The 25,000-nt window shown below is 45.0% G+C and overlaps 3 protein-coding genes across 3 annotated transcripts in view; 1 reads left to right on the top strand and 2 right to left on the bottom strand.

Annotated features, from left to right (window-relative positions):
• Positions 1-25,000, bottom strand: part of LOC309605394 (olfactory receptor 4D11-like) — a 117,087-nt gene that overhangs the window by 84,630 nt on the left and 7,457 nt on the right. The window lies entirely within an intron of this gene.
• MPEG1 (macrophage expressed 1) lies at positions 15,550-20,242 on the top strand. Its single transcript, XM_082341181.1, has one exon. It carries the CDS (start codon positions 16,136-16,138, stop codon positions 18,287-18,289), a length of 2,154 nt encoding a protein of 717 aa, XP_082197307.1. The 5' UTR covers positions 15,550-16,135; the 3' UTR covers positions 18,290-20,242.
• The window catches only part of DTX4 (deltex E3 ubiquitin ligase 4), a 33,940-nt gene continuing 29,481 nt past the window's right edge, over positions 20,542-25,000 (bottom strand). Inside the window, exon 9 of the mRNA XM_082341189.1 lies at positions 20,542-24,298. Coding sequence (XP_082197315.1) covers positions 24,065-24,298 — 234 coding nt within the window. The 3' untranslated portion in view covers positions 20,542-24,064. The remainder of the gene's footprint in view (positions 24,299-25,000) is intronic.

Here is a 25,000-nt window from a genome sequence, read left to right on the forward strand (position 1 = left end):
TATTTTTATTTTTGGCTGTGTTGGGTCTTCGTTTCTGTGCGAGGGCTTTCTCTAGTTGCGGCAAGCAGAGGCCACTCTTCATCGCGGTGCGCGGGCCTCTCACCATCGTGGCCTCTCTTGTTGCGGAGCACAGGCTCCAGACGCGCAGGCTCAGCAATTGTGGCTCACGGGCCCAGTTGCTCCGCGGCACGTGGGATCTTCCCAGACCAGGGCTCGAACCCGTGTCCCCTGCATTGGCAGGCAGATTTCCAACCACTGCGCCATCAGGGAAGCCCCGTAACTATGGTTTATGTTGGCAGACATGTAAATTTATACTTTTTCTGCTTAATAACATTCATATATGTACCAATCAAAAATATATAGTACTGCTTTATGTGGCTCTCTCTGTATTCACATAAATGAAATCATATTGAATGATCATTCTATACCTTGATTTTTAAAAATTCAATCATTATTTCCTGGACCTCTTTCCATGTTATACGTATAAATCTACCTTAGTCTTTTTCATTGTTTCGCAGAATTGATGTGCCAAAATTTATGTACCTATTCCTCCCTGATGGACATTTAAGTAGCGTCCAGTTGTTGCTAGTTTATTACAAACAGTGTTGCAACATGCATGTTTGAACATACACTTCCTGCTAATATGCACTTTTATGGTAGAAACTGAGAAGTTGAATTGCTGCTTATAGGACATGTATATTTTTAAATTTTAATAGACACTGCCAAGTTCTCTCTAGAGCGGCTACCAATGGACCCTCCTGCCAGCAATGTAATAGGGCAGCTATCTCTTCATACCCTTGGTGAAGGATGATACTATCAAACTGATTTTTTTTTCCTCCCTGATGCCTCTTTAAATGTATTCTTTTAATCCTTGAAATGACCCTATTAGATAGGATCGTTTATTGTTCTCATTTACTTACTACAGAAAGTCTCTAATATACACAATTTTTTTTTCTTTAGTTCTTACAACCACACTATGAGATAGGGGTGTTAATCATCTTTATCTAAGAGATGAGATATGTAAGGCTCGGGAAGGAGGTTACATAACATACACAAAGGCACACACTAACAAGCTAAGGAGATCCTAAGTGCATGTCTACATGACACCAAGGCCATTAATTGAAAATATGTCTTCTTACACGTATGCTTGGCAACATCCAGAGATGAAGAAGGAAATATTAAAGCAAATTCTGTAAAAAAAAAAACAAAAAAACAAAAAACGACTAATTTTTCAAGTCAGGTGTGATTTCAGTGCATAAAGAGAAAGGAGGACTGACTGACCTCTGTTAAATAGTTAGGATTAGTTTCAATAAGATCACCACTTAAGTTCTATACCAGGAGCTTTATTTAAAACAATAATTTAAAAAGCATGTTTCAAAAATGGATTTGTTAATGGAACAATCTTATGAATGGTTTTATTCCCAAATAGCTATGAAACAAGGAGAAACCAAAATGTTAAAACAAAACCAAAATTGAATTAATAATGAATGAATAATGTTCTTGAAAGGTAACAATAGTAATGAAGCTCCAACCCAACTTATAGCATCTGTTTCTATATTCAGATAAAGAAATGACCAGTTGTGCTGTAGGCTCTGGTGAAGGAAAAGTCTTGAGAGGCAATGTATCAAGATATCAGGGTTAGGGGGATAATAAGAGTCAGGGCAGGTTGATGCTTTGAAGTTTCCCTCTGGATTACGCCAGATAAAAAAGATTTTAGCAGACAACATTGGATCAGCATCCATAGTGAATGGTTTATAGTGGAGGACCCCAGAAGAATTTTACTCTCTAACTGCTTTCCTATCAACAATTTTTCCATATTTGTCCCATTAACACTGTGAATTGCATCATTGAATATGGAAACACGAGCTCTTTCTACATTGATTGCTGAGAAGTTTTGAGTAAAATTTGTGACTCATCTGTAGCAAGAATTTAGGTAACTCTGATGAGCACTTCTATTCTTATTCCTGGCTCTACTCTGCAACTCTACTTTTTTCTTTCACCACTCTTTTAATCTGTTATTTTGTACATTTTTATATATCTTTGCAAGCTGCTTGCTCAAACATTTTGGAGCCAAGTAGAATATAAAGATAACCAAAGAGTTTGCTTTACCCACCAGGTCGGTTCATTAGAAAGTGAATCTATTTTGGTTCTTTGGGTCACCTATATCTCTAACCTTAGCTGAAATCAAACTTATCTCCCTAATCTGTAGTCATCCAAGACGCCTTTTCCATCACTCTCCTCATTCTCTCTCTGTTTCTTTCTCTCTGCTTCTCTCATCTGTCTCTGTCTCTCTGTGTCTATCTCCTTCTACCTCTGTGTCTCTCTGTGTCTCTGTCTGTCTCTATCTCTGTCTGTCTTGGAGGACCACCCTGACCCGCTGGTCCAGGTTGAGACCTTCCTCTCTGGTCATTTATAACCCTGTACTTCCTTTTCCATATAAAACATCATTGTTCAGTGTCTGTCTTCCCATTAGACTATAATCTCCATGCAGAGCAAGTGGTGCCTGACATGTAGTATTTGCACAATAAATTTTTGTGAGTACATTAATAATTTGCTCTATCTCAGAACACTTTTAGTTGTCAGTGATCTCCTAGTGACTAGTCGATTCCACTCCCCTCTTTCACAAATAAAGAACTGAGCCTCTGTGTGGTGAAATAATTTGCAAATGACTCACAGCTGGCTACTGAAAGCACTTTTTCCCAGCCCAGCAATCTTCCCATGTCTACACAACAGCTGGCCATTACCATCAAAAACTTACCCAGACTGAGGTGAAAGGTTCTATAAGAAAGAATGCAATATGGTCTAAAAAACCATATTGCTTCACGGTTTGGCAGCTTTGACTTCCTGTTTTCAGGGAAATCTTGCCACTTCAGCTCTGTCTCATGAATTTTATGGAAATGAATTTTTAGGGAAAGTTTTCTCCTTCTCATCATAATTATAATACCCCAGCTGGAAGAAACTGTACATAGACCGGCAGTTTTCAAACTGTATTCCAGGGACCCTGGTGATCTGCCTCCTCCAAGTGGGGAGAAGGAAATGAAGCCATTGGGTTTTGGGGCTCTGGCCCTTGTTCATCGGAGGCAGCTCTTCTTTTACATGAAAGTTTCTATGAAAGACTGCATTTGAAAATAAGTGTTCCACAGCTAAAATCATGTTTATAATCTACAAATTTAATACAGTCCTCTAATTTGGGGAATTAGAATTAGGAAATAAAAGCCCAGAGGAGAGAAGCAATTTGCAAGAGAACAACGAGGCTGGGATTCAAACTGAGTTCTCCCGACTCCCTGTGTCTTGACCAAGCATTTTTTGCCACACACACACACACACACACACACACAGACACACAGACACACACACAGACACAAACACACACAGACACAGACACACACACTACAGACACATACACACACATACACAGACACATATGCACACACTACACACATACACACACACTACACACACATACACACACATACACAGACACATATGCACACACTACACACATACACACACAGACACATACACACACACTACACAATACACAGACACACACACAGACACACACATAAACATACACACATACACACACAACACACACATACACACACATACACACACAACACACAGACACACACAATACATGCATACACACACATACACACACAGACACATACACTCACGTATACACACACAATACACGCATACACACACAGACATGCACACACACATACCCACATACACACACACATACACACACACACCACACAGACACACACACAGACACATACACACACACTACACACATATACACACACTACACACACATACACACACATACACAGACACATACACACAGACACATGTTCACACACATACACTCTCACAGATACACACACACTCACAAACACATACACACTCACACATACACACTCATAAACATACACTCACACATACACGCACTCACACAGTACACACTCTCACACACACACATAAGTGTGGAAATGAAGGGGAAGGAGGAAACGAAACGGTTCTCGTTGACATCTTCCTGTCTGTAAAATTGGTCCAAGATCTTTCTCCACCAAAGGGCCTCGGCTTTCTCCATCCTCCCTCCGGCCGTCTCACTTACGTGGTAACCAGCTGCTCTCCGCGCCTCCGTGCCTCATGAAACATTCTGTCCTCGTCACTTCCTGAGGAAGCCGTTCAAGATGTTCTCCATCTTTCTCCAGGGGACGCAGGGAGAGGGAGAGCAGGCCACATTAGAAGCCCCACTCTCCCTGCACAAGGTGATCTGTCCCCTCTGGAGACAGGGTCTCAGACTTCAGTGAAGGTGTTCTTTTACTGGGAGGAAGGGACGTGACAGCAGGAAAGTTTGTTCTCCAAAGCCCTTGTGCCGCAATGTATGTGCCCGCACCCCCATTATACCTATGAAAAAGTTAACTGTACAAAATAATCATAACAAGAGAGGATTTGGCTGGTTGAGCTGACGCAGGGGAAACTCCCACACCTTAGACACACAGGCACAGACCCATTTCCGCAAACACAAAGATTCAAGCTCAAAACCAAGAAAGGGAAACCTGTGGGTGCTAGAAAGAGAGAACTCACAATCAGAGCAGTGAGAGGGTACTTAAGCCTGTGGCTGAGGGACATTCAGAGCCAGATGCTGACCTCAGAGCAGGTTATTGGGGCTTTAAGGGCTGTGGGAGACCACCCAGGCCACTGGTCCTGTGTACAATGTTCAAGGGAGGCTGGAACCATCCTGGGAGTCAAGAAGCACTGCCTCTGCCACCACCTGCGGATGAGGAAAACTCCACCCACGCGCCCGTGGAAAATGGCTAGGATTCCTGCCATCTTACCAGAGATCAGAGAACCCCAGGCCTGTGTTGACACAGATGGAAGATCTTAGTTCACATCGACTCCAAACCAAGAAATTAACACAAACTCTGGTCCAGTATGATTATAAGGCCTCAGCAGGGACAAAATGAAAATCACCTTGGAGGAACAGCTGAACAAACCGGTGCAAACCAGTCTTGCACAGCAAACCGCAGTGGAAAAGGAGCTCGAGTCACAAATGACAAACCACACAGGGAAATAAGTCACTAAGAGGAAGTATCAGCAGGAACAACATGGGAGAACATACACGCCATGACCTGCACGAAACAGAATCTTCTAAAACTTTTAAAATAAAAGATCGCAGCCATAGCTTTCCAATTGAGGCAGGTTGTAACTGGAATGCAGACTCGTGCATCATGAAGATGCTGGAAAGGACCTCAACACACCTTCTTATTTTACAGATTGAGAAACAGAGACTCAGAGGGAGGAAATGACTTGTCTAAGGTCACCAGCAGGTTAGTATAGAATGCGGAATAGAATCCAAGTCTCCATATTTCTAACCCTGTGCTACTTTTACTGCCCCACGATGCCCTAATTTCCCAAGATAGAAATGAAAAACCTAGCTTCAAGAGAAGACCAGGAGGAAAGGGGGACAGAAAAGCCTACTTAAGACCCAGGAAAACCCCAAATCAGGGCTCTGACTCTTATTAGCAAAGCTCAGGTTTGGTGTTCGAATAACTAGATTTTTTTTTTTTTTTTTTTGGCCACGCTGCACGACATGTGGGATCTTTGTTCCCCGACCAAGGATCGAACCCGCACCACCTGCATAGGAAGCATGGAGTCCTAACTACTGGACCACAAGGGAGGTCCTCTAGAATTTTTTCATAAACCCCTCCTATCACCATTTTGCATTATACTGACCTGTTTTTCTTTCCTATTCTTCCCCTATTTTCCTTAGTCCTTCTCTTTTCTTTTTTTTTAAATTTTTACACTTTATTTATTTATTTATTTATGGCTGTGTTGGGTCTTCGTTTCTGTGCGAGGGCTTTCTCTAGTTGCGGCGAGCGGGGGCCACTCTTCATCGCGGTCCGCGGGCCTCTCACTGTCGCGGCCTCTCTTGTTGCGGAGCACAGGCTCCAGACGCGCAAGGCCAGCTTCACTAGATGCAGACACTTGGCAGGGATGGGGACCAAGGTGGGTATGCAAGTAGGTGTGGGTTCAGTCCTGCAGGATCAAAGCTTTAAATACCAGATCAGATGTAAATAAGGCAGAAGGAGTTGGCACATAGGAACATTCCGTCTGGGCTCTTATGATGCATGTATTCTATAAGACACTAGGCTTACGCCCTCCCAAATTCACGAAGACACAATTACAGACCAGAAAACCAAATTAAATTTTGTAATAAGAAATACAAGTCACACAAGCTAGGCTCAGAGTAAGTGCTCAAAGATACTAATGTAAGTTGAAACAAAAATCCTATAATAATTTTGCTTCCGCTCAAGTATTCATTCCCAACCACTCAAGACCTGATTTACTGAGGACATGTTGTAGAAATATTATCAGCTTTGTTGGCTTTATTCACTTGTTTATTCATTCAATAGTAACATATATTGATTGGGTATCTGCTATGTACCGGATATAGCACCAGCCTCGGGTAATACAATGATGAACCGAAAAAACATGATCTCTTCCCATTAGGAGCTTACAGTTTACTAGGGGAGAGAGTTAAACAAAAAGTCCATTAAAATAGTGATAAATGCAAGGGATACTATAGAACACATAGAGGAACATTATAATATTAATTAATACTCTACATTAATTAATGTTTCATTGGGAGGTACAATCCCAGGGCAGCAAATGTAAAAGGAAAAGGGAGGTAAGGCAGCAAAGGACACAAAGGAAGTCTAAGGGGGTGCATTACTGAGCTGATCACAGTTTAAGGAAAGACACAGACAATTGTTTAGTCATGCAAATGTCTTCAGACAGAGCACACGAAACCACCAGTCCTCAAAATAGTCCACTGGAGGGAGAAACGAAGAGCAAATTATGTGCCAGATGCCTCCTATCTCTCACTGTTCACTAGCACAAGGAATTAAGTCCTCTGTATTTCTGGGTTGCATTACCCAGTATTCTCTTACCAACTACTGGAGAAGCCACATCCCACATCTGGTGGCCCAGTGCTTCACCTGAGCTCAAAAGTGAGACGGAGCCAAAGTCTCTTTCGGTCCAGTAGTGTTTAGGGTCTCCAGATACAATATAGGATGCTCAGTTAAATTTGAATTTTATTTATTGTTGGGTTTTTTTTAGTAATTTTATTTATTTTTTATTATTTTATTTTTTTTTGGCCGCACGGCTTGTGGGACCTTAGTTCTCCAACCAGGGATCGAACCCCAGTCCATGTCAGTGAAAGCGCAAGTCTTAACCACTGGACCACTGAGGAATTCCCAAATTTGAATTTTAGATAAACAATGAATATTTTTCTGAGTGTAAGTATGCCCCCAGTGTTGCATGGGACATACTTTGACTAAAAAAGTTATTTGTTGTTTAACTGGAATTGAAATGTAATTGGGCATCCCACATTCGTATCTGCTAAATCAAGCAACCTTCCCCTTGCTGTGGAGCAGGTGGAGACTATGCCAGATCCCAGACCTCCTCCTGGGAGAGGTCAAGTGGTCTTTGCAGGTGAGGGGCTGGAGGACCAGCCAGAACTCTTCGCAGGGGAAGTATCTGAGGGTTTGGGAGGCTACTGCAGCTGAAGAAAGATTTAGCCTGGAGAATCTGGGGAGTAGTTCAATCTGAATAAACAGCATGCTCTGCTCAGCACCCAGAGAGAGGACTTCAAGTTTGTGTCACTGCCTTTAGCTGTGTTTTTGCCTGCATCTCAAAAGGCAGCTCTTCAATTCGAGTTTGCCTCTGCAACACCCCAAATAAATACACATTGTCAAAATGTTCTTGCATTTTCACACCCCTCATTCTTCTCTGCCCCAACCCCTTTCTACGTTCTGTCTTTATGAATTTGCTGCTTCTAGGTACTGATGCTGAAACTCGGCCTCTGTGCACCAGTGCCAAATTGCATCTCAGAGACAGTTTTGGGTGAAGTAGAAAAGAATAGCTTTATTGTTTTGTCATGCAAAGGGGGACACAGCAGACTAATGCCCTCAAAACTGTGTGACCCAACCTGGCGGGATTTGGTGAGGAGTTTTATAGCAATGGTTCAAGGGCAGGATTGCTGTATAAAGGGCCTGCATTCCTTTAATCTGGCCTCAGGTGCCCTCCTGATGATATTCTGTGGTTCTCGAGGTTATCAGACTGCGCCCTTCTCTCTAGAATGAAGAATGTTTCATCAAGTAGTTATCTTCCATTGGTTGGGGGTTTTAGTTCTGCAGAAGAGCTCAAAGAGGAACTTCCCTGGTGGTCCAGAGGTTAAGACTTCACCTTCCAATGCAGGGGGTGCAGGTTCGATCCCTGGTCGGGGAGCTAAGATCTCACATGCCTCGAGACCAAAAATCAAAACACAAAACAGAAGCAATATTGTAACAAATTCAATAAAGACTTTAAAATTGGCCCACATCTGGGCTTCCCTGGTGGCGCAGTGGTTGAGAATCTGCCTGCCAATGCAGGGGACACGGGTTCGAGCCCTGGTCTGGGAAGATCCCACATGCCGCGGAGCAACTGGGCCCGTGAGCCACAATTACTGAGCCTGCGCGTCTGGAGCCTGTGCTCCGCAACAAGAGAGGCCGCGATAATGAGAGGCCCGCGCACCATGATGAAGAGTGGCCTCCGCTTGCCGCAACTTGAGAAAGCCCTCACACAGAAACGAAGACCGAACACAGCCATAAATAAAAAAAAAAAAAAAAAAAAAAAAAATTGGTCCACATCAAAAAAAAAGAAGAGCTCAAAGATATTGTTATGTGTATCCCTTGAGGTTGAACCAGGATCCTGTCCCAAGGCTGCACTATTGTTTCTTGACTGTGCCTCCCTTGTCTCTGCATTCCCTCCCTTCCTTGATTAGCAGCTCAGGGAAGGTCATGGAGGCTGAAGCCTATTCCCTACAAACAAGAAATGGGGGACAAAGAAAGGTTTTCGTGCCCAGGAGCCCCACAGGGTCCTGCTCGGTTTCAGTACCTCATATAAGTTGGAACCACATAATGTTTGTCCTTTGGTGTCTCTCCAGTCCCAGTCTTGAGAGGCCTCAGAATGTTGGCATAAAATAATTTCTGGGATGTGGATTCTTGTCAGCTTCAAATATAAACTAAACGCCTTTCCTAAATGGGATGTCTTGTCCTTTTGTTCCTATTACCTCGGGGCTTGTAGCTGTTTACCACTGACTATTTTTGAATCTCATTAATAGAGTTCTAGAATTGCAAAGTTTTTGCATTCATTCATTTATTCAGTTAATCTTTCCAGCAAATATTTATTGACTACCTAGTGGGTGCCAGATGCTCTTCTAGGGAAGGCTGGTATTCATGTGACTAAGTTGTGAGAATATTGAAATAATTTCTCCTTCTAAGTGAACATGTGCTTCTCTAAGCTCACCCTATCCACCCTGGTCCTTGCCCTGGAAACACCTGAAGTTCCCCCCTGATCCACCAATGAAGGAATAATTGTCCCAGGAGGAGGCCCCTAGGACCTTCACACTGCGGTCTTTATCCATTCTCATTAGGCATTAAACAAGATAGACGTAGTCATACTCTCCAGGAGTTCCAGGCTGGTGGGCATCTAAGCCAACAACCTTCTCTTGCTTGCATCTAGAATACAACATCACTGTCAAGACGGCCACAGCACAGAAATATTATTTCAGCCACCAGAGATCACACAGACAATTTGGGCTCAGCTGAAGCAACAGGTTTCTAAGAATCAGAACTGCCACAAATTGTAGGTAGGGGGGCCACCCTGCCATGGAGACATCCAAACAGAGGGTGGGTGACGGCTTTGTAAGACAGTATTGGAGGAGGCTCAAGCACTGGGCGGAGAGAGAGGGTCCTTTCCAATCATGGGATTCCATAATTCTACGATTCTAAATTGGATGTCAGTAAACTGCAGACCCCAGGCAAAACTCAGCCCCCACTTGTTTTTGTAAAGATTTATTGGAACACAGTCATGCCCATGCATTTACATATCATCTACTTTTTTTTTTTTATTCATTTATCTTGGCTGTGCCGGGTCTTAGTTGTGGCACGTGGGATCTTTGTTGCGGCATGCCGACTTCTTAGCTGCGGCATTTGGACTTCTAGCTGTGGCATGCGGATTCTTAGTTGTGGCATGCGGATTCTTAGTTGTAGCATGCGGATTCTTAGTTGTGGCATGTATGCAGGATCTAGTTCCCCAACCAGGGATCGAACCTGGGTCCCCTGCATTGGGAGCATGGAGTCTTCCTCACTGGACCACTAGGGAAGTCCCACGTGTCATCAACTTTTGCACTACAATGGCAGAGTTGAGTAGTTACCACAGAGACCATTTGGTTGCAAAGCCTGAAAAATTTACCAGCTGGCCGTTTACATAAAAAGTTCGTTAGTCCCATTCTAAGAGACTCCTGAAATGAATTCTTTGATAATGCATCCAGTCATTTCTGATTTACCTGTGTTGTTAATCTAGATGGCATGGCTACTATATTGTTTTCCTTAAAGATATGCATATCTTTGTTCAGGATATTAATAAAAAATGTTCAGGTGGTCTCTCTGAGTCAGTAGGACTTCCCATGCTATCAAATGGATGAGCAGAAAAAAGTCAAGCTCCTGAGATGCTCTAATACGGCTTTTCTCCCATTCCCCTCCTGTGAGGACTGAACTACAGAGTCAGTCTGAAACCTGCAGCAACAAGTCCAGCAAAGCTAAAAGGTGATATGCAGTGAGCTCCTGCTTGGGTCATACAGAGCCTTACATGGATGGCTTCTGTTAATCCTCTCAACAACTTCATCTACTGCATAGAGGTAGATGCTATTTGTGTGTCACACTTGAGGAGATGGGGGCTTAGGGAGACTCTAGAACTTGCCCTAAGTCACATATGGAGCCAGGATATTACCTATATTTCAATTCTGAAACCTCTATTTCACATCTATGCACATCAGTCTAGCTGCTGAGATATTTTGAGTGACTGTACAAAGCAGAACAAAGTCTAGACATTGAATAGACTCACAACCCTGCCCATGCTTTTAATTTCATATTTAGATCACAAAAAAGTAGTAAAGACAATGGGAATATTTCAGTGGAGGACCCAAAGCTCCCAATTCCACATAATTCCATGATGGAAGAACCACCTCCCCTAACTCACTTGTTTCCATGGTTATTTCAGGTAGAAAGAAAAATGGTGGCAATTTTTACTTCATCTCTGCTTGAAGTCCCTCTGAAGATCCTGCAGTAAAAGAGGAGAAGATTGAACGTTAGATTGGTTTTGTGTTACCCAATAATGAAACAAGTATAGAAATGTGAACTCTGCCAGTAGTCCAGAGTCCAGATGCCACCCAATCACTTCTTTTGCTCAAGTCTTCCTCCAAAGAGGAGTTACATGACAGGAAATGCTCGGGGACTAAGAAACGAGGGAATGAGAGAAATCCCACTGTGTTTCCACTCCTGTTGTGGGCAAAGCTCTCTGTGTTCAGTTGCTTTCAGCTGAAGGAGAATATAAGAGGCACTCTTCATATTAGACTGGTGTCATTAGGAAACCTGAAAGCTGATGGGGAAGGGGAATGGGTTGGTCCTAACTGCTCAATCCAGTGGAGCTTAACTTGGAGAGTAGAGGAAAAGGAAGCAGTGGTTCCAAGGGTACACCTGCTCAGCCAGACTCTTAAAAGAGCATTAAATTTGACATTGGCTACTGCAAAAACGGTACCTACAATGGTTGCCTGAGTAATAGGTGCTCAATAAGTATTTATTTAAGGGGTGGGTGAAATAGGCTTCCTTTAGAATGTTCTGTGGAACTGTGCTAAGAATGATAATGAAGCAGCCTCAGAGTTCAGTGGAATTAATGGTGTGAGTGATTAGTGATGTCTGCCATGACGTGCAATAGGCAAGTGGTAGCTTAAAGAGGAAGTCTCTGCCACATTAAGATTTCCTTCTTCTTTAGTGCAGTGGAAGTATCGCCTTAAATCACGGACTTGTGTCCTCCAAACCTAAATAGGGAAATGGCAAAGAGAATAAAAAGAGCAGAAGGGGAAAAGTTGATGAGGAGGAAAAGAATTAGAAACAACATGAGGGACAAATATTAATAGAGAAAAGAAATAAAATGGTCGAGGTGGCCAAATTCTGGCATATTTATTGGGAATATGCAGAATTTCACATGGGCCTTCTGTTTATTTTCTCACAAGATGAAAAGAAATCAAGAAACCACTGTGTTCGGATTTTTGTGGTCAGGACACAAACAGTCCTGATGGGAAGAATAGTCTCTGAGGAGAAGGAGCTGACAGAGCAATTCTCAAAGCATTAGGTTAGCAATCAAGTGTTCAGAAAAGAAAATATTGTCCCGCTGTTACTGATTCCTCCTGGATTTGCCAGAACCAAGTTTATTCCAGAGTCTTTAAGAGTCATAGTTCTTTGATACATTTAGGGACTATTTGACTGTCAGATTTCAGACTCCTGCTAAATCCAGTTTCCTAGATTCCTGCTAAAAATAAGAAAGGGGATGGTCCCTGCAAACACAGCCAAACTTTCCTCCCTATTTCAGACCACAGGTGAAATGCAGAAGTAGGGAACACCTGGACCAGCTCCAAGCCCACACAGAACTGAACCTCAGACATGAATCATGGTTTGGCTCTGCATGAGCTGGTGTCAGAAAGCACGTGCTCAAACTGAGAAAGAAAGCAGATGTGGGACTTCCCTCTTGCCTCTTTTTGGAGGAAGTGAAATCACTCTCCTGCAACGCAGATGCATAACTTTTGTAGAAAAGTTGCCTTTTTCTTTTTAGAGACCAATGTTTAGCTTTCAGACACAAGCCCTTGAGAGTGGCCATTTGGAGAGTTTATGCGGTTGCCTGTGCCTTTCAGGACAAGAAAAAGTGGAAGAAATTGCTGGTGAGCAGAGTAAAGCAAGACAAGAATGGGTGAAATGCTCTGGTCAAACTCTTGGAGGTCGATTCCTCCTATGTGACCTTTACGAGCTGCAATTGCTGCTGGTGGCATGCAAATTTAAGTTGAGCCGAAATTCCCACTTGCATTTCTTCTTTCATTTTTTCCCCATGAATTGAAAAGAGAACTTCCTTGAGCACAGCAAACACAGTCATAGGCTTTGGATCATCTCAGGTATATGGAAATTCCAGAAATATTTGGTTTCTTTTGTTTTTTAAATGTATATTTGCTGCTTACTTTTCTGAGTACAAAAGTGATGGTTACCCATCCCTGTGTTTGGTACTTGGTAGATTCTCAATAAAAATTTGTTAAATGAGTAAAAACATGCTTATTGTTGAAAACTCAAAATGTAGAGAAGAGTGGAAAAAATTTAAATAATTCATAAAACCTACGTACTAGATATAATTACTGTCAATGGGTCAGTTGGTGTATATTCCTCTAGTTATATTTGTACATGGTTGAGGTCATACTGAATGTATGTCATGCCTTTTTCATATAACATTATGGCATAAGAATTTCTCATGTTATTAAAATTGTTTGAAAATATAACTATGATGGCTGTAAAATGTTTTGTCATATGGATGCAATATAACTTCACTCTTTTTGGCTCTTTTAGTCATTTTCAAGTTTCTCTTGCTATGATAAAAGTGAAGAGGAAGGCTGTCCAAAAGTAAATGACAATGACTAAGTGTTTAGAGATATAGGAACACCTGAATATAGAATTATCTATATTCACCTTGCTTGTATTTTCACTGAAGAAGAGTGAAGTCTCATCAGGATCTATTAAAGCCAAAACAAAAAGTAAGAAGTTGTCAGCATGTCTTCATAACAATGTAAGTGAGTTTTCTAATTCTGATGAACTAGCCCTGAAACAGTTTGAAGAGAATTATTTGGATATTTCAACAGACTTATTGGAAGTACTCAAGGGCTTTCTAATTTTTCTAATTCTAGGATCACTCTACTGAGCTATAAATTTATAACTAACTGATTTATAAATTAACCAGGACCTCCTGTACAGAGGCTTGCTTCTCTAGCCAAGCAGAAAATGGATACTGGTTCATAAATTAATCCCTCTTGAGTGTAAGTGAATTCCCCAGAGCATGATAACTGAGGCATGAATAGACCCAGAATGTGGTATTTCTGGGTTCACAGAATACTATCAAGGTTTTTTAAAAATTTTATTTTATTCAAGTATAGTTGATTTACAATTTTGTGTTAATTTCTACTATACAGCAAAGTGATTCAGATATATATATATATATATATATATATATATATATATATATATATATTCTTTTCCAATATGGTTTATCACAGGATACTGAATATAGTTCCCTGTGCTATACAGTAGGACCTTGTTGTTTATCCATCCTATATATAATAATTTGCACCTGCTAATCCCAAACTCCCAATCCATCCTTCCCCCACTCCCCCTCCCCCTTGGGAACCACAAGTCTGTTCTCTATGTCTGTGAATCTGTGTCTGTTTCATAGATAAGTTCATTTGTGTCATATATTAGATTCCACATATGTGATATCATATGGTATTTATCATTCTCTGTCTGACTTACTTCACTTAGTATGATAATCTCTAGGTCCATCCATGTTGATGCAAATAGCATTATTTCATTCTTTTTATGGCTGAGTAGTATTCCATTGTATGTATGTTCCACATCTTCTTTACCCATTCATCTGTCCATGGACATTTAGGCTGTTTCCATGTCTTGGCTATTGTGAATAGTGCTGCAATGAACATTGGGGTGCATGTATCTTTTTGAATTAGAGTTTTCTCCAGATATATGCCTAGGAGTGGGATTGCAGGATCATATGGCAGCTCTACATCAAGGTTTTAATAACTAGTGATGCTCAGCCTGTGAAGCTAGGCAACTGGCCTCATTATTTCTGAAAACACTTGTCAGCTGCATCAGTGACAATCTGTGGTAATTCAGTTCCTTGAAACCTTCTTTCCAGAATGCATACAGGTGACCTGTAAATTGAAACATGACTTTTTCAGTCTCAGCACTGCATCTGTTTCATGGTATGATTTGGGGAGCCATAAGGGTGAAATTGGGAGTCTCCATTAACTCCTCTGGATTTCCTGGCTTCCACTAAGTGTACTAGTTGTCCCAAAGAATTGACAGAGCTGGGCTTCAGTGAAACCTGGTTCGAGATCAATGGGCCTGGAAACACTGCTCTAAATTATGAGGTTTAACAGACTTAGCATTAGCATACAAAAGCAAATTCAGGAAATTATCTTCTCCTAATAATATAATAAATGAATTGTTGCTTTAAAAAATTGAGTAATGGGGCTTCCCTGGTGGCGCAGTGGTTGAGAATCTGCCTGCTAGTGCAGGGGACACGGGTTCAAACCCTGGTCTGGGAAGATCCCACATGCCGCGGAGCAACTGGGCCCGTGAGCCACAACTGCTGAGCCTGCGCGTCTGGAGCCTGTGCCCCGCAGCGGGAGGGGCCACGATAGTGAGAGGCCCGGGCACCGCGATGAAGAGTGGCCCCCGCACCACGATGAAGAGTGGCCCCCACTTGCCGCAACTAGAGAAAGCCCTCGCACGAAACGAAGACCCAACACAGCTAGAAATAAATAAATAAATAAATAAATAAATAAATAAATAAGCTATTAATTAAAAAAAAAAAATTGAGTAATGAAGAGCCCCATTCATTTTTACGCACCTATCCTGGTTACATGCACTTAACAATGGAATGAAAAAATTAAAGTTATAATAGTAGGTACCAACTTATTGCCAACTGTACACACCGGAAAAGGAAACTGGTATTGAAGTCCCAGAAGAGAGTAGTCAGGGAAAAGCTGAAACATCAAGAGAGTGAACAAAAAACAAAACCAAAGCTTTCTTTCAAAGCTGGAAAACTCTCCTGGGGGTAACAGCAAAGTGTGTGGCTGCACTTTTTCTGAGTGCCCAGTACTGCTGCAGAGTAACCAGTCCTGGGGGAGGTGGGGGGCAGTTAGGGTAGTTAACTGGTAAGGGTATAGGGCTAAGTTTGCATATCTAGTACAACACAACTTTTTCAAAGTCCTGATGGACCTTAATATTCCAATCGACTCTCATTTCCCCATTTTGCAATTAGATTAGCCTAAAGAGGAACTAGTGGCTTTAGGAGAACTGCTGAACTTTTTGTTTCAGCAACGGCTTTCTTTCCCATCAGTTCAGTCTGCCCCAAGCTTGCTGGCTGCTACTTGGGGCTAGTGTGTCAGGCTGGGGCTGTCTGAACCATGAACAGCTTGAGAGGTGCCATCCTTATCTGGGCAGTGGCAGCATGGGCTAAAATGAACAAATCTCTGGGAGACACAGATGAGGATGGATTTCAAAAATGCAAGAATGCCTTAAAACTACCTGTTCTGGCAGTCTTACCTGGAGGCGGCTGGGATAATCTGCGGAATGTGGACATGGGACGGGTGATGAGCTTGACTTACACCCACTGTAGGACCACAGAGGATGGACAGTACATCGTCCCTGATGAGGTCTTTACCATTCCCCAGAAAGAGAGCAACCTGGAGATGAACTCAAAAATCCTGGAGTCCTGGGAGAATTACCAGAGTAGCACCTCCTACTCCATCAACATGGAGCTCTCCCTTTTTTCCAAAGTCAACGGCAAGTTCTCCCCTGAGTTCCAGAGGATGAAGACCCTTCAGGTGAAGGACCAAGCTGTAACTACCCAGGTTCAGGTAAGAAACCTGGTCTACACAGTCAAAATCAACCCAGATGCAGAGCTAAGCTGGGGGTTTAAGAAGGATCTCATGGACATCGTTGAGCGTCTGGAGAACAACCAGACACGGATGGCCACCTACTTGGCGGAACTCCTGGTCCTCAACTACGGTACCCATGTCATCACCAGTGTGGATGCAGGGGCTGCTCTCATTCAGGAGGACCACATCAGATCTTCCTTGCTCCAGGACAGCCAGAGCAGCCGCAGTGCAGTGACAGCGTCCGCTGGAATCACCTTCCTAAACATCGTGAACTTCAAATTTGAGGAGAACTACACCTCACAGGACGCCTTCACCAAGAGCTACCTCTCCAACAGAACCAACTCCAGGGTGCAAAGCATTGGAGGGCTTCCTTTTTACCCAGGCATCACCCTCCAGACTTGGCAGCAGGGTATCACCAACCACCTGGTGGCCATGGACCGAGCTGGCCTGCCTCTGTATTTCTTCATCAACCCTGACAGGCTGCCTGACTTGCCAGGACCCTTGGTGAAAAAGCTGTCTAAGACAGTGGAAACTGCCGTGAGACGCTATTACGCATTCAACACCTACCCCGGCTGCACAGATATCAAGTCGCCCAACTTCAATTTCCAGGCCAACATGGATGATGGCTCTTGCGAGGGAAAAATGACCAATTTCTCCTTTGGCGGAGTTTACCAGGAATGCACCCAGTTCTCAGGGAATGAGGTTGTCCAACTCTGCCAAAACTTGGAGCAGAAGAATCCACTCACTGGCGATTTCTCCTGCCCCTCTGGCTACACCCCAGTCCAGCTGCTATCCCAGACCCATGAGGAGGGTTACAACCACCTGGAGTGTTCACGGAAGTGTACCCTCCTCATCTTCTGCAAGAGGGTGTGTGAAGATGTCTTCCGGGTGGCCAAGGCAGAATTTAGGGCTTTCTGGTGCGTGGCCAGTGGCCAAGTACCTGAAAACTCGGGACTACTTTTTGGTGGCCTCTTCAGCGATAAGAGCATCAACCCTTTGACAAATGCACAGTCATGCCCAGCTGGCTATTTTCCACTGAGACTTTTTGAAAACCTCAAGGTATGTGCCTCTCAGGACTATGAGTTGGGATATAGGTTTTCCGTCCCATTTGGTGGGTTCTTCAGCTGTGCAGTCGGGAACCCCTTGGTGGATTCTGCCATGTACAAAGATTTAGGGGCACCTTCTCTAAAAAAGTGTCCAGGGGGTTTCAGCCAACACCTAGCCCTCATCAGTGACGGGTGCCAAGTGTCTTACTGCGTCAAAGCCGGGCTTTTTACAGGAGGGTCTCTGCCTCCCGTCAGGCTCCCACCTTACACCCAACCACCCCTCATGAGTCAGGCTGCCACCAACACTGTCCTAGTGACTAATCTTGAGACTGCAAGCTCCTGGGTTAAAGATTCCCAGAGCCACCAGTGGAGGCTGGGAGAGCCTCTCGAGCTTCGCAGGGCCATGAAGGTCATCCATGGGGACGGTAGTGGTCTGTCTGGGGGGGCCGCAGCCGGGGTCACACTGGGGGTCACCACCGTCCTGGCAGCTGTCATTGCCCTGGTTATCTACGGCACCCGGAAGTACAAGAAGAGGGGATACCAGACGGTCCAAGACGAGAGGCAGAGTTTGGTTACAGGCACGGCCGTGAATGGAGACGCCCTTGACCAAGAACAGGTGCAGAGCCCAGCCTAAACTCTCCCAGGAAACTACTTCTCTCGTCTCCAGCCAGAGCTTCAAGCATGTCTTTCATTTTTTCTTTCCACTTCTGCCTTCCTAAGTATTGATGTGGCAAATGCAACAAAAGGCAGGTATAACTTTGTGACTTTCTTAGGTCTTTGGGCCAGGAAATGAATAGAGCTACATGGACAAAGTTGGGGGAGGGGTTGGAGAACAGTTGTGACTTTTTAAGCAAAAGTCCTCCTGGAGCCTAAAACACGAGGGAGGTGTCTTTTCTCTACCTGCGTCATTAAGTATCTTCACCTCAATGCCCACGTGTAAAAAGAGAGGAGGGAGAATGTTGATATTTGAATTTGAAGACGCATTTAATCTGAGGTCAGCCATGGTTTCCAATTCATGAGCTCTAAGAATTTATGCCTTTACGTGTTACCCTCCCACTATTTTGTGTTTTTAAAAAGCTGTCTGTGTTTCATGCTCCTGGAGGCGGACAGAGCCCCCAGAAGACACAGGAGGTCCTGCTTGGCTATTGCTTTTCAGCTTTGAGGGCTCTGAATTGATAAACTGTGTCATCTCCTCCGGGTCCTCTCAACATCATCTGAACCGAGACATGGTGCCTATACTAGGCCCACGTTCTCCAACTTCACCACAGTTAAGACTTACTGAGACCAGGCCACTCTTGGACTTCAGACTAGTGTCATAAAGTCCTCAGAAAACATTTTAACATATAAACTTCTATTAGGAGGTCAAGGGAGAAGGGACGGTTTGGAGACAAGGAGTGAGTGAAGAAAGGGTAAAAACTAGAAAAGATTCTGGTGCTCATGGGAAATTGAAATTCTTACCCACAGCCAACTACTTGGTTTCGTCCTCTTAGCTCATCATAAATGGGCAAAGAAAGGAGCTGCAGGAATGGATAGATCAAGCATTACCATCTCATTTTCTGTTACCAAGGTACAATCCCTTTCTCTTCCATGGATGGCCATCCCCCCTTCAGGTCCTCCCATCACATGCACACACACCCTTGAACACACACACACACACACACACACACACACCACATTCCAACAAGAAGTCTGCATTATTCTGGGGGTGGGAGACAAGAAAAACGCAACAAGTCAAAGTAAGCCCACACCTAAGTATCACTTCATCCCTAAAACCTAAACAGAGTAAAAAATACCAATTATGTACCCTACTCTTATTTTTTTTTTCCAGCAGAAAGGGGCTTGACATGATCAAATCAATTCTTTTAAATGAAACGAAAAAGGCATCCAACGTCATTTGTGACGCATTTATTTCAGTTCCAGGCTGACTTCCCTGGGACATCTAGCATGACACATGATTGTTACTTGGCAGTTGGGGCTTTGCCCAATTTTAATAAGAGTATCACCTAATTGTAATTATTAGGGTGAATCTGTTAATATTCTTCTGCAACATTTTTTAGAGTTACATATTTCTTCACCAAATCAAATGTCATTGGTGAGTTATCTTTTATGAAGGATAATTTGTCCTGACCTCATTAACATTCACAGTCAAGAGTTTAGGCTTATATTAGGTCCTTCTTCTGAGGAGCTTGAAGCATCCCAGACTGTGGGGAGATGGGAGGGGGGGGGGGTCACACATTCATCTCCCACTGTGATACAGGGAAGTGATTCACAGAATTCGAGTCGTGCTCTCAGCCAGAGACACTGATTTCTACAGCCTCTCTACCAAACCCCTGCTTCTTAAGCATTAAAATGTTCTCCTTAAGCTCTGGGTGTTTTGTGGGTATGTTTCAGCCAAGCTAACCACTTTCCTGCCAATACTGACTTCCCCGTGAATTCTTTGAAGATTACTGAGTCAGAGAGACCAAGTATAGCTAGAGCCTCCCAGACTTTTAATGCACTAACTGCCGGTTGAAATTAAAAGTTCTCCACCAACTTATATTTCTAACAACGTTGCACATAAATATGCATTAAAATGTGTTCTTAAGGAGTACTCTGCTCGACTGTTCATCCACAGGAAATCAGAATGAGGGAGTCGGCGGCTTACATTCATCGGTTCACTTTACAAAATCAGAACCTCCATGAGGGGTTCACAGGCTCTGCTTTCAGAATCCTGCTTTCCTGACTGGCTAGCTCAGGCTGGCATCTGTGGAAAGACTAACCACACTCCACAGACTATCAGAAATAGAGGCACATTTGGGTGACAAAGCTGGCTTTGCAATTGCATTTTATTTTTGGAATCTCACTAGTATCGAGATGATCAATACTAAACATGTATTTGAAAAACAACAGCCTGTAAACTATTGAAAAATACACGATATTGTAGTCAGGGGAAGGGCACTTTAAGAAGCAAACGTTCATGGCTTTTAAGACGGTCTTTCCCCCACAGTTTCATTTACTTACTTCCCCTGCCACATGGTCTGTTCCTTTAGAGGAACAAGAAGTCAAGCTAGGTAACTTGGTCAAACATGTGGGTAGAAAAGACGTGAAAAAGTTAGAAAAAGGGACTCTCCCATTCAGTGGAAGGGTTTGTGGTTGCTTACGGACTTGGGGAGGTACCCCAAATGCCTCACAGGTCGGTGCACTGGTCTACAGAAAGCAGGTTGACGGCAATTTTGTGGTTGTTGATTTACCATTTATTGTTCTGCACATACACCTCATGAGCACCAGGTGGCGATGTCCTCTCACAGAGCAACACCAAGGACTTCAAAACACGCTGGTTCCAAACAATGATTTGCAATAGGACATTCACCTGCCCTCTCCCAGAACCACCATCTCCCCACTCCCCATCAATGCCAGTGACCACAAACAAGGAAAGAGGACAGGGTCCTTTCTTGTACCACACGGGACCTTCCCCCAATCCTCCCATGCCCACAACAGTGCAATACCAGGACGAGCACTTTTGACCAAGTATAAAACCACAGAGAAGTCCAAGCTTTACAAAAGGGAGATGAAAACACAAGGGCACACACAACTACACATACACAATTCATCTTTTAAGGGATGAGCATATAACAAGGTTCGTCTCCAATCCCATGCGTCATCCCTGGAGATTCAGGAAGGGAGAATCTAGGCTGCTGGTGCTAAGACGATGAAAGGAAAGGCATGAGATTCCCTGCACGGGGCAGGGAACACAGCAGGGCTTCCGGTGGGAGAACTTCCTGTGTCAAAGCGATGGATGCACAGGGCCTCTGCTGGCGGGGGTTCTCACCGAACCCGAGACTGTACCTTTCCAGGTTGGCACGAGAGAGAGGGCAAAGGAATGCCTCCCGCCTTGCCTGACACAGTGTTAGAGAGGAAGTTTAAGATTCCTTCTTCTGAGAAGGTCCCACAAAAAGAGCAGCATGAGGATGAGGTAGCCCCTACTGAGCATCCTTAGAGAGCAAGAGACACGGGGCACCAATACTATCAGCGCCCTGGGGGGGGAAAGGCTTGAAGGTACGAAGATGAACTCTCAAAGGGGTATTGCCCCTGGCACACCGCCTGCCTTGCATGTTCCCTGCATCGTCTTCTTTCTGCTCTTGGCCGCCCCCTTCTCCACCCACACCTTCTTCTGCCTGACCCAGGGAAATCAATCTCTCCCCACTGCCCTCTGCCAGTTGCCAAAACATTCTTCTTGCTTTCCCACCTCCTACTGCACAGCTCTATCTACCCGCTGACGCTCAGTCTGTTTCCTCATCCCCTGTGGGTGAGGAACCCGGTGGACACTTGACAAGGGTGCTGAATGAAGGTAGGGATGGTACTAGGCTTTTATAATGAGGCTCATCTCTGGCACGGCGTAGCCTTAGCCTGGCAAAGGGCATGGACGTGACATCAAAAGCTGCAGGGTTGTCTCTTCCGTTGAGTTCAGATGTTTCCTTCCCCACTGTGGCAGGAAACTGCCCCATGGTGCGGTGAACTCAGGCCCTGGTCTGCTGGTGAGATAAATGACTGATGGGCGAGACTGAAACTCAGCCAGCAGGAACAATTCCTCCTGTCAGAGCTCCCTCTGCTGGAGCCGATGAACACCCCTAGAGCCATTCGGAAAAGGAGGGGAGCGTGACCCAGAAGCTGGGTGACACCTAGGTGAACCCACTGGCCACCCTACAGTCAAAACGTCTGCAGGCCTAAGAGCAAGCAGCTCGGAGCCCGCTCTCAGAAAAGCTTGGCTTCTGCTTCTAACTTAAATACCATTTTTCAAGGTTCTTCCATTTCCATCTTTCTAGCATCGAAAACCTTCCAAATACTATGAAATATATATGCATATATATACGTCAAACCCCCCAAACATGAGGTATATAAATTCAAATTAGTATCCAGAGGAACTTCCCCCAAACACGTAGTTCAAAGAACCCACTTTCAAAGGGAGGATTGGGTTTCCCTTCTTGGTCCCCCTTCTCTCCTCCCTGACGCACAATTCCTTCCTTAATGGGAGCTGAAGGGAACGTCAGGGAGGGGATAGACAGGGTCTTGGGACACAACCCAGACGCAGGTTGGACTGCACCCTAATGTGGCCCCAATCCTGCTGGGAATGGACTAGAGTCTCCCTCACGCTCTGGGTCACCCTGTAATCGATGAGGGAGGTGAGGGGCCCAGCACCACCTCCGGGCTCTGATTAGCAAATGTGCACGGAGACAGATTGAAGCCCTCGTAGTCTGGCTCAGATCTCGTCTTGAAAGAGATACACAAAGGGGTCAGTCCAGCCCTCACCTTACACATCGTCCCAGGCATAGTTCTGTCTTCTTCTGCGTCCAAGTTTACTATGGGCTGGGCTGGCAAAGGGTGAGGCAAGTCAAGGGCGCACAGCCTAGCTGTTTCATCCCCATCAGAATGGGGGTTTGACATCTTGCAAAACAGAGTGTGAGAACTCGATGGGACCCTCCACCAACCTGGCCCAGCAGCGCACACACGCGCACACACGCACATGCACATACACACGTATGCACGCACACAGATGGCACAGAGCCCAGCCTGGGCTCCACTCACAGTGACTGGATGAAACTCATGGAATCTTTGAGCTGGTCTGGGATGAGTTGGGAAGAAGGCTATGGGCTCCTCTCCCTGAGGACTGTTCAGAGGCTAAGTGGGATGCAGGCTCGGGTCTGATCAAAGAGGGGCCGGAGACATCGTGGGATGCCGATGTGTGGAGAGAGGAATCCCAGAGCCTATCCATCTGGATGCCTCTTTGGACAGGTCACAGGTGGGAGGAGGAGGGAGGGCCCAGAGAGGCCAGGGCGATGATGAGAGCTGAGCCTGCTCCCCGGAGCCTGTGCCACCCTGACCCTCTTGGCAAGAAGCGCTTCCTTGCTGCGCACCGAGGGACGGATTTCTGACCTCACAGCAGTTCCGCGGTTCACCACTTTGCCCCCCAGTCCTGCACAGTGAGAGCTCCTCACCTCCCGTGGAGGAGAGAAAAGCGGAAACTCCGCTCTCAAAGCAGAGTGGGAGCAGCAAGAAGCCGGCTGAGGCATGAACCTCCGGCTTCACAAGGCCAGGATAAGGAGTGCCCCTACCCTAAGTGTGCTGCCCGTGCCCCCTGCTTAGGGGGGGTGAGGGGGGGTCCCTGCCTACCCAGCACCGAAAACTCCATGGGAACAGACTGAGGATGGCCCTCATCCCACGTCCCCTTTGCGCTGGATGAGGTTTGTGGATGACACCACCTTATTCATTCTGGCTGCTGCCCCCAGCCTGGGGCTGGGAGGGATGGGGGGATGGAGACAGGACAGGAGCGGAGACAGGGAGTTGGGAGGGCATGGCGCCAGCTTCCACCTTGACTCTCCCCACTTCCTGACCTGTGGTCCCATGGCCTCTCCCACCCCAGGGCCCCTCCGGTTCAGTCCTTCTCCTGGGCAGCACTGTCCTCAGAAATGCCCTGAGCAGCCAGTTCAGCAAGCACATTATCCAGGTAGTGGGCATCTGGGTAGCCGTGGCCAGTGAGGTTCGAGCCAAACTCTGTCTTGTGATGGACCTCATTCCAGATGACGGTATCGGACTCGCCCGTGGTGCTGGACGTACCGATGGCAAAGATGAGACGGCGATCCCAGGCCACAAGCAGCAGCTTCAGGACCTAAGAGAAGAGGCAGGAGATCAGGGTCAGGCTTTCAGTGGTGGTCAAAGACTATCCCTTGGGAAGTGGAGAGTCCTCCCAAGGGTCCTAGCCCCTCCTGCATCGTGATGCCCTAAACAGCACAGTGAATAGAAAGGGGTTTGGAAATGGAGTCAGGGACCTGCAGGTTAAGTCTTGACTCTGTCATTGACTAACTGTGTGACCTTGGACAAGTTACATCACCTCTCTGAGCTTTAATCTCCTTACTTATAAAATGGCAATGGTACACTTTACCCCTGAAGGTTGTGCGCAACTTAGGGAGCACTGTGTGAAAAGCACTTTCACAGTAGCGCCTGGCACGTCTACTCAGCAGATGTTAGGTGCGAGCATCGTAGCTGCATTTTAAAAGCTGGGATCTAGGTATCCAAGGCACTTATGATCTGAGATCTTCTGAGCTATGCCCTCCCCCGCCATCACCACCACCTGAATGTGGTATTAATTGATCCACAGCTAAAGTTGTGGAATATTTCTCCAGGGACATGGTGGAAGCGTTTTGACCTCTTCCAGGCTATTTCATATTTATTTTCTCATCTGATCCTCACAGCCACCCTTTGAGGCAGGCCTGGCAGGTACTAATATTATCTCTATTTTCTTGGTGAGGCTCAGAGAGGTGTTAGGGCTTGCAGAATGTTCTAATTCAGCTACATTAGAAAAATCTTTGTT

The sequence above is a fragment of the Balaenoptera borealis genome, assembly GCF_965194805.1.
Source record: "Balaenoptera borealis genome assembly, chromosome: 11".
Taxonomy (NCBI): domain Eukaryota; kingdom Metazoa; phylum Chordata; class Mammalia; order Artiodactyla; family Balaenopteridae; genus Balaenoptera; species Balaenoptera borealis.

Bases quoted from the DNA above. Each gene is read 5' to 3' on its own strand.
- MPEG1 (XM_082341181.1), top strand. From the start codon at position 16,136: ATGAACAGCTTGAGAGGTGCCATCCTTATCTGGGCAGTGGCAGCATGG.